Genomic DNA, 14145 nt, shown 5'->3' with positions numbered 1-14145 from the left:
GACAACATAAACCCGCCCACATTTCTTTTGGACCTCACAAATCTCAAATTGCACTCGAAGGGTCTTGCTCCCTCTCTAACATTTTTCCCCACCCCCTCCTAAATTCATCCCTTCCCCTTGGTTTCTCACGCACATATTTTTCTCTGCAGAACTTTGGAAAAAGGGTGGGTTCGCCGTTTGCTCTTAATTACATTTCTCTACTGCTTTCCTAGCTAACATTTAATTGTTGTGAACGAAGGCAGCTGTAGTATCCTGATACTTTAGTTTTTGTTGCTTTCATAACAGCTAACTTATGTTTCTTGTTTTGGAATCTGCGACACTACTTCATGTAAAAAATATTGTCTATTCAACATGGTATAACAAATCTGTATTAATCAATAAGCGTAGTAATTAATTGCTTAATAATGAATCATAACATTCTAAACAATAATGCGTAATTTTGCCTTATCAACAAGTGTCAGTTTAGATATGATCCTACCCTGGACTTCATAACAGAAAAACGGCAACCTATTTTGCCTTTTGGTAGTGTTTTGTGTATTACCATGGAGGTCACAGCAGCAGAGGCAACAGGAACACGGGGGGATGGAGAGGGGGCAACACAGGTCAACAAAACCGTGATGGGGAACAAGCCCCTCCATCGTTTCATCAGAGGAGAACCTAAATGTCTTGGGGTGAGAGGAACCAGCTATGTCAAATGTGTATTATCTCTAATGATAGAACTGGATTCTTTGACTAGCATTTGCAATCGTTATGTAAGAAGAGGACAGGGGGGGGGGGAAGGGATTAGCTTAATCTATTTTACAACATCTATTATGCTCTATTATGTTGTGTCCTCTCTTTCCATTTCACTGACTTCAGATTGCAGTCCTGATACTTGGCTGTGCAGAGCTGCAGATGGGTATTGGGCTGTTGAAGGCAGACAACTTTAACTCCAGCTTCATCTACATCCCTTTCTGGGAGGGAGCCCTGGTAGAGTACACCAGGGACAGCACATGGAACAGTGATAGGCCAGTGTGGTGATGGTTTTGTAGTCCAGATGAGGCTGTGTTTGTTGTCCAAACCTTTTTTTGTAAAGGTTTTGTAAGGGTGTAACAAAAAAGACAAAAAAAAGGCTAACTTGCTATTTAGCTAGGGCTAAATAAGAGTTATGTGTTTTTCTACTAGTTCATCACTTGTGGAATCCTCTCCATCTACACTGAGATGCATCCCTCAAAGAAAACGGTAAGTTTAAATGTAGTTATCTGGGCCAATCACCATTTCGATTAGTTTTAGTTTCACCACAAACAACATACATTACATCCCAAATGATCTGTACAGTATCCGATATTATGCTAATGAGATTACCTTGAAGTAGCTTCTTTTCAGTGTTCCCAATTTTCTTATCTCCGTTATTATTATCTTATTATCTTATCTCTCGTTTTATTAAATCTCTCTTATCTCTGCAGGTGACGGTGTGTTTGGCCATGTATGTGGTAACCCTTATTGGTATTCTGGTATCCTCAGTCCAAAGAAGCGTCTTCATTGCACATTCCAACTCATTTCTGTATGGTACAGGACAAAACAAATGGCAGACATACCAGGAGGTAAATGATATATCTTCAGGGCTTCCAACTTTTCCAGAAACCTTGGAGTGAGATTTGGTGGGGCCAACCAAAATTTTGCTGCTTACAAAGCAACCCCCTTCGTGTGTTTGCACGTGTGTTTGTATGTTTTACAAGTTCCCTTCTACTGTCTGATCCTCAGGCTCAAATACAAGGTTTGGAGGCGTTACTGCTCACGTGCTCGCTCTGTGTGTCTGGGATTCTCATCTTTCTGTCCACTATAGCACGGTTCGCTTTGAAGTCCTCCAAAACCCAGGTACACTTTTGCCCGATCAATCGATAAAACGCACAAACATCGTATATTTAAGTTCATCAAAACAAAAATCGTGTGTACATCATAATTCAATGGAATAATGTTTCCATTAATCATGCATGTAGGCTATTGATATTTTACGTAAACCTTTTTATTTTTCATTTCCCTCTCTTCAGATGGTCCTCACCATGCCCATTCAGTCCTGAGTGGGAAATAACCCTTTGAAGTATTAGAATTGACATCATACAATTCATGTACTACGTAATGGGATCACATTTTTTTCTCACCTTGACCTAAGTACATTTTGTGTGCATATTCTACCACCTAGTGGTAGAATCATTTGTAGCTTTGACTTGTTTTATGTCTCCATTTCTTTAGCTATGTGTAGGCTGAAGACCAAATTACGGCAACTGCTTTGTACACTTTTACATGTATGCAGAAATTGTTGTGTATAATAAAATATTGTAAGTAGCCTACCTATTTTAGTATTTTAGACTCATGAAATAAAACATGACTCAAAACATTTCAGAAGATCCTAGAGAGGGTAATGCAATCTTAAAACGACTTACTGTTACTCACTATTATATGTTTCAAATAAACACACTGATCCACATGCTTAGACATCCAGAGACTACCTTTCCAACATTATCTGGCTGTCCCCCCTCAGATAGACATGAACTGTGGAGACTATGGCAACACTTCACCCTGTTGAGACTATGGCAACACTCTTCAACCTGTGGAGACTATGACAACACTTCACCCTGTGGAGACTATGACAACACTCTTCAACCTGTGGAGACTATGACAACACTTCACCTTGTGGAGACTATGACAACACTCTTCAACCTGTGGAGACTATGACAACACTCTTCACCCTGTGGAGACTATGACAACACTCTTCACCCTGTGGAGACTATGGCAACACTCTTCACCCTGTGGAGACTATGGCAACACTTCACCCTGTGGAGACTATGACAACGCTCTTCACCCTGTGGAGACTATGGCAACACTTCACCCTGTGGAGACTATGGCAACACTCCTCTTCACAAGGACTGTGAGAAAGGCAAGCTGGACATACCTATATGAAGTACCTGCTGTCTAGAGGAGCCTCCACTCAGCTCAAGAAGCACTATGGCTCCACTCTATAACTAGCCATCAAGAACAGGTGTGGTTGCTTGCTTGGAAGCCAAGTTAACACAGCAGTCACCTTTTCCCTCAGAATATGAAATAAAAGCTTTTATGACATTTTAAAAGCACAGATGCTACACACCCCTATCAATTTCACGTAAAGATGTAAATCCCTATATCTAAAGTTTCAATGAAATGTAGATTTTTTTGGTGTCATTTAAAGGGTGATTCTAACTGGTAACTATTAGATCTATGTTCTGGTCATGATTCTATTGACGTGATGTCTACAGGCACTGTGACAATTGGTACCCTGCATATAAAAGGGAGCCACTTCATGGAGCATGCAAGGATAGGCATGGAGATTATTAATGTAGTCATACTTCACCCTACATTCAACAGCTTCTTAATTCACTTCTCCAAAATGCATGATTTAATAGCATATCTGACATGCTATATTATTTTAACCCAGTATTTAAATCCTCCTTCATGCAAATGAACCTGGACTTGTGTGACTAACAGCCAAAACGCCCTGCACGCTGCTGTCGGGCTCAGGGGACTCCAACATGGTGACCAGGCTGCTGGAAAACAGGATCAGCCCTCTGATAAAGAGCTAGCCCCACCCACATTTACTCTCAATCTTACCCTGGAAAGTGTAAGCAGTGAAATGCAGATCCCTATACCACACCAAAAAATAGTTTTTACAAGATTTGTCAAGCCACAGGCGTATGACATCTGGGGTTGGACCGCGGTGGATGAGGCCAGGAAGACCAACCTAACGACCATCCTGAAGCTATTCACCCTCACTTCACCTAGCTGCTCCCTGAAACGCAGGCTTGACTGGTGCACCTGGCCAACAGAATGGCCATCTGAGTCATCAACCTCTGAACCACAATAACATTTGCTTCTGAAATGTATACCAAAGTCCCTTCTCCATATGAGATTAGCATGCATTTTTCCTCTTAGCTTTCCATAATGTTACCTAAATTGACTGGTACAACACTGGTTCATGCAGTTCACATTTTATTTTGCCACTCATTCCAACTGCAGGTCTGTGCGGGTCAACCTGCAGTAGAAAGACAACTGGATCTCGCCCTTACATTTTGGCTGTAATAGGACTGCTAATTGGCATCTTGAAGACATAATTTCACATGTTTATAGTTTAGGATTTAGTAGACATAGCTGGCTGTGTAGAGTGACTGCATTGAGGCTTGGTCAGCTGTACCCGAAGCCTTGTATTCTCCCTTGGAGGCCAGGCTGTTATTCTGAAACAGAAAGGAGAACATCAATCCAGGTCTCACAATACAACAGCCCAGACATTAGTATTATAAGTCTAACATTACACCTTGAGTCTTTCCAGTAAATTCCAAATGCTTCATCTAGAAAATCCTGAACTAGCTGCAATGCTGAAGAAAGACCCAATATCTATCTGCCCAGGGTCAACAGTGTTCACACTGTTGCCCTTTTCCTAGGAGGCCCATACCCAATGAAGTTACACAAATTAGACCTGATGCCGTTTGTGTATTGTAATCCCACCAAAAATATGGACACATTGGCCCTGTCTGGTTGTTCCCGTTACCACTCAGCCTTACCTTGGCCCTGGAGGTGAAGGCATCCTGGGCGGCCTTCTTGTTGGCGGCCTTGCCCTGCCAGGCGGCAAGGGCGGAGGCCTGGAGTGCACGGCCGTAGGAGAAGGTCAGCTTCCACGGCCGACCGAGGGGCGTCTGGTTCATGGCGTTGAGGTTCAGTGTGGCCTCCTCCTCGCTCTGGCCTCCTGACAGGAAGCAGATGCCTGGGAGGAAGAAAGACAATTTTGACTTTCTTGTCCTTTCAACCAAGAACCAACCATTCAGTTTGACTTTGGCCAGGGTGATAAGAGGGTTGGTAATCGATTCAAAACAGAACCAAGTCTGTCGTCAGCATAGCACCAGTAGGTCTAACAAACTTGAACAACACCGGGTATCAATCAGGGACGGTCCACCCTCTCACCGGGCACAGCGGCGGGAACAGTGCGCCTTAGAGCGGTCACTGTGGCCATGCCGACCTCCTGAGGGGTGTACTTCTTGGGACAGGACTGTCCGGCAGCGACCATGTTGGGCTTCAGCAAGGTTCCCTCCAGGTAGACGTGATGGTCAGACAGAGCCTTGTACACAGCTGCCAGGACCTGGAGAGGAGAGAGGCAGTATATTCAATGGTTAAAGTGAAAGCTACAAATTCGGCATCATTGCTTTCTGTCATCAGTATTAAAAAGTTGGGCAGAAATACTTTGGTACTCGTATCGGGTGACACCTCTCGAGGTTAACTTGACAGTAAGGGTTGCCAGGTTTGAGAAGAACTCACCTTCTCTGTGACATACTGGCAACGCTGCAGGTCGTGGTCGCCATCAGGGAGAATCTCTGGCTCCACAATGGGCACCAGGCCGTTCTGTATGCAACATGAACAGTTTTACTTGGTCATTATCAAATGAGCTGCTTACAGATCGATGACTTCACAACGGGTAGAAAAAAAGGAATGAGTGTTAAGACATCGTCTTCGGTAGAGGCCATGATGATACCTGTTGGCAGATGCTGGCGTATCTGGCGAGGACGTTGGCGTTCTCTGCAATAGCGAGGGCGGACGGGCATCCGTCGGAAATCTTCAGAACGCTCCTCCACTTGGCAAAGTCGCAACCGTCTTTTTTGTACTGAGCACAGCGCTCCGAAAGACCGTCAAGACCTGAGGGGAGAGGGGGGTCATCTTGTGGGTTGCCAATACGCAATCATCTCATTGACAATACTTTTGACAAACGAGTATTACTATCCAGTTTATGCGTTTGTAGTTCCCAGGCATGAGCATGTATATGTATGTAATCTGTAAGCTCTTTTGTTGATTGATAAAAGGACAGCCAGTGTCTAGTTTAAGTAAGGTTTGAGTTGCTAAAGGCTCTGAGACATTTTACCCTGGAGGATGGGTAAAGCATTTTGTATTGTTTTAAGGTATTTATGACCTAGGGAAGATGTTGTAGAAGGGGTCAATGAGGCAGCTGCTCTGACCTTTTGGCCAAGGAGATTGTGTCCTGCGTGTGTTTCATTTACTATCTCCTCATTTAGAGAGAGATGCAAACATCAAAGAACTGTGGGACACTGGGCCTGGGGGTTATATCGTCTTAAACTGTCACTGACTAGGGCTAGCCAATCACAGAGACCGCTACATTGATTGACCATCTAGAAGACCATTTGTTCTAAGTTTACATAAAGGCAGTGTATATGTGATGTTCTTCACCACTCTTCCGAACTGTAACTTATACGTGTCCTTTGTTATGACGAGTCACATAGTATTCTGTTTTCTTAAGTTTTGTACAAACGAAATAAATTGTATTGAAACCGCCTTCTTGACTAGTCAAACTACACAGTACCGTCAGAATTTTCCACCACAGTTTCCAAACCCAAATGTTGTGAGGTGAAATTGTTTACCTTGTGTGGTTGTCTCCCCATCTGTACCATTGAGGGCCGCAGTGCCCTTGTCAACCTGGAAAGAGGGTAGAACAATAGGCTTTGAAGTTATAAATCCTTTCCATAGGTCAAGGTACAGTAGATAAGCCATACAGTATACTCAGGTGCAGTGTACTGTGACCTTGTGTGCAGTTGTGAGAGGTTATATATCAACTAGGCAATTAATAGTTTAAATTAATGGGCAATGGAACTGTGCAGTATAAAGTAGACATACGCAGTTGATCCATTTGGGGTCTGAATTTTATGAACCACGGGTGATACACTATTGCAGCAAAGTAAATACAAGGCACTGCAATTCTGAGGAGAAACGCTGCCTAAAGCTTTGGCCTTTGAGAGGCCTCCCATTGCTAGTTACCTTGATGCCGACCACGATGCCCTTGTTCTTGATGACCTGGGGGAAAAGGACGCCGCCGTCAGACTTCTGGTACAGCGTCTCATGAAAGAAGATGACCCCGCCCACACAGTTAGAGATGGAGTCGTCAACGGAGAAGAGGAGGTCGCGGAAATAACGTCGGTTCTCCTCTGTGTTCTCCACGTTGATCTTCTGCAAGCGCTTAGCCATGGTGCCTTGCAAAGAAAATGTTGTTGGTCAAGTAATGCAACTAGCCCTCTGGACTCCACCAGCTATTTTAATGGATCCTTCACGCCCATCCTCATCATCTGCCCTACCCAGGTCAACCTCCTCACCTGTGGATTCATCTGCGGCCAGGATGCCCTTTCCTGGAGCCACGATCCTCTGGGCGATGGTGGCAAGCTCCTTCTTCTGCTCCGGAGAGAGGGAGGGGAACTGGTGAGTCATCCTGTTGAGACAAAAAATTGTGAAAGTGAGACAGTGTGAAGAAATAAAAAATAGTTACTTAATGGTTGCACGCTCCCTGCTCATCTAAAAGATAAAAAAAGGGGACAACTGCGAATCTTCAGCACTCTCCACTTGTTCTCCTGCACACCAGCTCTGTAAATATTTGTTCTGTGAAGTTTGAACTTTAGTCCAGCGTTGATAGGCCGTTCATGCCTTCTCTCCGTGGACAAACAAGTTCACAGTTCACGGGGAGTCAATAAGCCTTGCCAAAAGTTGAAGCAATGTACTGGGTGAAGGGAAAATCGTCCAAAAACTAGGAACAGTTTTAGTATCAAGAGGTGTGCAGAACACGCTGTCATATGTAACAATATGAACACAGTGAATGCAGCTATATGAAATACAGAACTGGTGCCCGTGCCGTTCTATGCATTGAAGAAAACGGTATCAGCAAATAAATGCAGCAATCCAGACACTTTAGTTCCATAAATGCAATCAATTTGTTACATTTGTTTTTCCAAGATTAAAACTCAATGCAGTTCCGCATACTATGAATCATTCAGACCCAACATCAATACAGCAATACAATCATCGCATTTCCTTCTCTTTTTTGTTGTTGCAAACCATCCACCACATGGTAAACACGATCAACTACATACCATAAAAAAAACTTTAGGTGAAGTTGAACAGACATAAATAAACTTACTTGAATGTATGTCGACGTCAACACCAGGACAAGTTGCTACCTTGCTAAATCAGGACTAATTGTGAAGACCGAAGTGTAGTTAGGACGGGGTATTTATTGCAGAGCAGAAAACGAGTTTGACAAGGAAGGGGTGTGCGTGATGTGGCACGGGCGTGCATCCCCGCTGGAAAAGGTAATTGGTTGAGGCAGTCAGAAGGGGGTGTGTTTGCGTATCAATGCTCCTTTGTGGACTTTAAGTTCTTTTTGAGCGCAAATGGATGACTTCAAGATAAAAAGGCACTGTATTATCTTAAAGTCTATTGTCTTAAAAATGCAGCACACAACAAAAACATGATCACGTTTGCGCTTGATTACCAAGAGTATTGCATACTAAGCTTTGTGTTAGTGTTGGTAGGCCTACTTATTGATATTACATTAAGTATATATATTACATTGAATCGTAGATTACAGGTTTACTTCTTGTCTGGCGGAATTTGAGCTCTCAGTATCAAGTCTCCTTCGTGTGTGTGTGTGTGTGTGTGTGTGTGTGTGTGTGTGTGCAGAATAGGCTATGTACAATGCAGATTCGTGTCACTTTACAGAATATAACCTATATAATAAACATGTGAATTTTGTATTTCCTAATATTAAAGTCAATAATGTGCAATAAACAAGTAACCTACTGTAATATACATGTTTACTTTTTTATGTTACTGCAAAGGTCAGAAGCTAAAAAATGCTTTGCATATATAACAGGAAACAACTGGTTCAGCTGCCAGAAGTCTCCTTCTCAGGCATCTGGGAATGAGTCTCTAAGTATTACTTGTGTTGCCTCATTGTTCCAGCATAGGCATCAACCTAGTAGGTCTTTGTGTTGCTTATTACTCATGTTTATGCACACCAATAGAAAGGAGCCACATTCTCTTTTTACGATTTGAACAATAAAAACAGCAAGTTCTATTTCTATCCAGCTTCTGCTGACATCTACAGTATTTCTGACATATTGAATTGATATTTATCTTTATGGAACATCTGAGAGGGTTGCATCAACTTTGAATCCTTATTTGAAGGACCTTAGGTGACAGGACCAGATATGAGGCAAGCACAGGTATGAGGCACTGACGAGATCTATTTCAAATCCTGCTTGCACAACATGGACCCTTGACCCTGTAGGCCTACTAATGGTCTCAACAACCGTTCTAGGTTGGAGTCCAGCTCTGTTATATCGTTTCACAGTATGTTTCCCAGTATGTTTCCCAGTATGTTTCACACGGTTTGGAGAAAGAGACAAAGAGCAAGAAAGGGGCAGCGCAGCCTGGAAGGGGGGGGGGGGGGGGGTCTGGTGGCAGCGATATATTAAGTGTAATTTCTTTTAATTTCATACTAACAGTCTAGAGTGCAGTGCAGACGGTGTCCAGAGGGATGCAACCTTTCAGGATTAGTATCAGAACTGCGTTAGAACATGTCTGTTTGATATGATACGCTACTTAGCACTGATCTAGTGTGTTGCTTAAAGGTACAATAGGTTAAAATAAATCTGTCAAACTGAAAGGTTTTGTCCCTTACAGTAATTCCTTACAGTAATTCTGGACAGAATTACTGTCACCCCTCTGCAAAGATGATTAAAAAGTGTCACCTTTTTGTAATTCAGCCTAATGTAACATTGAAAAAAATGACAACAATCCAACCTTCAATTAAAGTTTATTTTGAGAAAAATAAAGCTGACCTCAGCATGGTGTAAACATACCATATCATGTTGCCCAAAGTGGAATGGTGACACAAGGCTTATAAGTCCCCAGATTCTGCTTCATGCAGGAGTTTCTGAAAGCCCATGAGGACCTTTATCCAGCATCTGGAATGCTGGCAAGAGGCTCATGTTACAGCTCATAACGAACTGCTCATCCTCATGATTAGGCCTGTTTAAGGCACTGTATTGTACTGCAGTATTCAGTTAACTGGGGTGGGGCAGTGGCCATCATTTTTTCACTGCAGCAGTGGAGACTGAGGCCTTTTGTGCATGGGGAGGGGGTCTCTTGGGTGTGAATTTCCTTCACTTCGGTCCCTGTAGAGAGCTCTTGGACTGCTTGAGGGGAGCGCTGGTTCAGGGTCGGGGGCATCTCCTCTTCTCTTTTAGTCCCCATGGTTTCTGGGTGCAAGCTCCTGTTTGACATACAGTGTGTATAAACTTGTAATTGGTTAACTGTAGTGAATATAGTGGTTTAGTTATTATTTGTGGTTATGATTAAACTTACAGAAGGGTCAGTGTTGCTGATGGAGGGGTTGAGGGTCCTTTATTTTCTCCTCTTCACTTTGGAGTGCTGCAAACCCCCGCACAGCTTTTCTGATGAAGCATTAAACCACTAGTCCATATTCGTGGAATAATGATAAAACTGCAAATCATATTAAAAACTCAAATTAATGTTTTTATCTTCTCTGCCTGCCTCTGTGATTTTCTTTTCATTGTAAAATAATTTCAGCAAGAAAAACACATTGCCCGTGTTTTATCACTAACCTGAAAATAATTACTTACCGGTACTTCCTACTTTATTACTGGAATGGTTGGTTTGTTTACAATGGCTAATTGTGGCTCTTTGTCCAGGAGTAATTGGGAAGATGGTCTGCTCCTGCCACAGGATGATATCCACATCATCACAGCCCCCACTGATGGGTCTAACCCACTTGGCCAGACCAAGCTACAAGGAGGTGGGGGAGGCTAGCCATGCATTGCATGTTTCATACAGCTTGTAGCAAATTCCCTGTACTTACTGAGGTTACTGGGCCTTCTATTGTGCTCTAACCCTGAGATGGATGTCTTCTCAGTCAAGTGGTAAGTATGGGAATAGGCTTAGTAGCTTTTCTGTCACACTAGTAAAAAAACAAACAGTTTCTCTCCTAGAAAGTACTGTATCTTTCCCTCTTGTTCAAGTTCACGTTCAAGTCTTTTATTGTCAGGTACACTGACAATTTTATTGTCTTGTGTTGAACGTAGTGTAATTTCGAATTATGTATGCGTTCCCAGCAGCAACTTTCCTCAATGTGTCTTCCATTAAGGTGAATTTGGACACTGACAACCCATCAGAAGCTGACAACTTATCAGACACTGGTCACTGGTGCATAGGTCAAACTGGTCTTGGATGACTGGGCAGTTATTTCCTCCTCATCCTGTTCAATGGTCCACTTTTCTGTCACTACAACGGCCACAGTTATCGGTGGAAGCCGACGGTGGGGCCCTCCTTGAGACTTGCAACCAGCTAGTATGCTTTTAACGGTCACAAGAGTGTCCATGCTGAGGAAAATAAGATGAGAAAACGTTAGTGAGATGACTGAATCTATAATGTGTCATCACAGTGCCCTCTGTGACAACATGCTTGGACCCCCTTGTCCCCCCCCCCCATTTCATCCATGATGGACCCCGTCCAAAGCATATCTCCACTCCCTTTGATTCCCAAACACGCACTTCTGACCTCCACTTAAGACAGTGGAGATGGTTGTGGACTTCAGGAAGAATACAGCCCCACTCACCCCCATCACCCTGTGCGACTCCCCAGTCAACACTGTGGAGTCCTTCCGCTTCCTGGGCACCATCCTCTCCCAGGACCTCAAGTGGGAACTGAACATCAGCTCCCTCACCAAAAAAGAGACCTGGTTCTGGTGACCTCATCCCCCCCACACCAGAAACGAACCGTCACCCCCAGAGTCAAACGAACCACCTCCTCGGTCCAGTCACCTCTTACCACACGGCCCCTCAACCAATCCACTCCCACTACCGTCCGCCCTGACCAACCAGGAGTCCCTGAGTGTCCCCAGTCCCGCTCACGGCCCAGAGTTGACCCAATCAGCAGTAAACGACACAGACCTCTGTCAGTCGAGGCTGTATCAGACACTGAACAGCAAAAGTCTACCTCGCACTCCCCAAACTCCAACACACACTTTGGCACTGAGACAAAGCCCCCAGAAGAGCGTACACACTCAAACTTAGACCCATCATCTGTCTTACATCCCACCAACCCCAACCCCCGCCCCCTCACTTCCGCCCCCAGCTGAGGATCCTTCCCCCCTGGATTCAACTTTCAAGTTTCAAGTCCAGGGCATCTCTAGAGATATCTCGATTCAGACACTATGGATTCTGTGGAGCCGCGCAGCCTACTCAGAACGCATATCCGTCCGCAACCGTCGTCCACACGGTGGCAGGTGCACGATGCCGACTGGTGCTCATTACCAGGATCCAACATGGAGCCACCGACAGCGTGTCGATATGTGCGGGCCGCTGCGGCGGCCGAAACCACTCCACCGAGAGTAGGCTACAGCTGCCGCCCACCGACGCCAATTAGGTGCCACTGAGAGGCATGCAGCAGAAAGCGCGGACCAGGGGTTGTCGACCTGCAGGAAGGCTCAGAATTAGCTGTCTGCTGAGATGTGAATGCTAGAGTTAAGTCCATTCCCTCAGAACAGACGACACAAGAGGGACTGTTGCAATTCTTGGTTACTCGTAACTGATAACCTATGTACTCGCTGTGAATCTAAATATTGTTACTTCGAATAAAGCGTCTGCTAAATGACTAAATGTAAACGCAGTCACATTAACACTGATGATATTGAATGGTTCGAAGCATGTAATGCAGATAGATGTACCTTCATGCGATGATGCAACACTACCCATCGACCCACTAGCCTACTAGCCACAGCGTAGGGGCACTCTGACGGCCCATCACACCTGCAACGATTTGCATTGCCACACTTAGATGCGTGAGTCCAATTATCCCCACGCTCCCACAGCATGAGTGATTCCCAAACCGTAGCTAGCTAGCTTGCTCGTTCCTTCCGGCAAGTAGCATGACACTCGTAGCTAGCAACGCTAGACCTGTTAGCCGTTACGTTACCCTCTTGCCAGTAGGCCAACATGTTTGCCACACCAGCGTAGCGCATGATAGAGCTAGAATAGTCTGTATGCCTATTGAAACACTCATTTGAAATGTCCGAATTCACACATCCGTGAGGGTAGCCTACGCCGTAGGGCCCACACACGACGAACAGACAGATACGGTGACGCTACTCAACTGGTTAACCAAGGTGAAAATATGGTATCCCTATATTATCGGTTATAATATACCGATTACTTATAATCGGTATCCCTATATTATCGGTTATAGTATTATACTATAATACTATAGTACTTCTTTTTTGTAAGGGAGGATCAAAAAGGAGGACAAAAGGGCGAAAAGGAGGACACGCAACAGCGGTCCGGACAAAGGGCTGGAAAACCGGACTGTCTGGACGAAATCCGGACGACTGGTCACACTACCAGGGCACGGAAGCTCCTATTGGGTCAAACAAGGTGTCAATCGAAAGGTCAGAGTGTAGTGGCCATCTTGACACTCTCCAATCGTAAGTATTCTAATCATCTCTTTCAATGAGCAATAGTGCGTGAGAGAGTGCAAAAATTGAATTGGCGAAGGCAGAATGAAGCAACAAGATCGTGGCTATGTGTGGATATAATTCATTGTTTTGGAGAAACTACTCGACAGGGTTAGATAGTTTGGACCTTTGGGAACCCTTACAAAAAAGAAGTATATTAAAGTATACTATAAGTATACTAAAATATGGATAGTACACTTTTAGTTCACTTTTGATATACTTTTAAGAAGTATACTTAGAAAATAGTTCACTTTTGATATACTTATAAGTATGCTTTGAAAATAGTTCACTTTTGTAAGAAGTATACTTAGAAAATAGTTCACTTTTGATATACTTTTAAGTATGCTTTGAAAATAGTTCACTTTTGTTAGAAGTATACTTAGAAAAAAGTTCACTTTTGATGTACTTTTAAGTATGCTTTGAAAATAGTTCACTTTTGATATACTTTTAAGAAGTATGCTTAGAAACAGAAAATTGTATACATTTCTTCTGGAGTAGGATGTACGTTTTCTATAATTATACAGCAAAAACAGTCAAAATAATTTTTAAGTACATTACAAGGTCACTGACTCATGTCCATTTAGACATGAGTCAGTGAGAGTTGGAAGAAACTGTTCCTTGGGCGAGAGGTTCTTGTCCGGGTAGACTGCAGCCTCCTGCCGCAGGGGAGTGGCTGGAACAGTGTGTCCAAGGCAGGGTACCATATGGGGATGAAGGGAGGTGAGGATGCACTCAAATATGGTACCCATCATTGTCAGTACCCAATACTGCACCATCAT

General features: G+C 43.8%; 2 protein-coding genes and 1 long non-coding RNA gene across 3 annotated transcripts; 1 reads left to right on the top strand and 2 right to left on the bottom strand.

Annotated features, from left to right (window-relative positions):
- The first annotated feature begins 36 nt into the window (after positions 1-36).
- si:ch1073-291c23.2 (uncharacterized protein LOC799862 homolog) lies at positions 37-3181 on the top strand. The gene is made up of 7 exons (XM_067247820.1): positions 37-164; positions 527-671; positions 859-969; positions 1165-1221; positions 1446-1583; positions 1744-1857; positions 2031-3181. The coding sequence occupies exons 2-7, from the start codon at positions 543-545 to the stop codon at positions 2058-2060; spliced, it is 579 nt and encodes a 192-aa protein (XP_067103921.1). The 5' UTR covers positions 37-164; positions 527-542; the 3' UTR covers positions 2061-3181.
- Positions 3182-3985: 804 nt separating this feature from the next.
- Positions 3986-8104, bottom strand: aldob (aldolase b, fructose-bisphosphate). The gene is made up of 9 exons (XM_067247453.1): positions 7973-8104; positions 7158-7270; positions 6826-7037; positions 6432-6486; positions 5534-5694; positions 5320-5403; positions 4969-5143; positions 4572-4771; positions 3986-4244 (listed from the first exon to the last, which is right to left on the bottom strand). Exons 2-9 carry the CDS (start codon positions 7267-7269, stop codon positions 4149-4151), a joined length of 1095 nt encoding a protein of 364 aa, XP_067103554.1. The 5' UTR covers position 7270; positions 7973-8104; the 3' UTR covers positions 3986-4148.
- A 1536-nt stretch (positions 8105-9640) lies between these two features.
- LOC136954368 (uncharacterized) lies at positions 9641-10660 on the bottom strand. The gene is made up of 3 exons (XR_010878103.1): positions 10482-10660; positions 10204-10341; positions 9641-10111 (listed from the first exon to the last, which is right to left on the bottom strand). It is a non-coding gene; the product is annotated as an uncharacterized lncRNA (long non-coding RNA).
- Between the last annotated feature and the right edge of the window lie 3485 nt (positions 10661-14145).

This window comes from Osmerus mordax, chromosome 12 (assembly GCF_038355195.1).
Source record: "Osmerus mordax isolate fOsmMor3 chromosome 12, fOsmMor3.pri, whole genome shotgun sequence".
Taxonomy (NCBI): Eukaryota; Metazoa; Chordata; class Actinopteri; order Osmeriformes; family Osmeridae; genus Osmerus; species Osmerus mordax.
The sequence above is the reverse complement of the archived record's forward strand: the minus strand, read 5'-3'. Positions and strand labels throughout refer to the sequence as shown.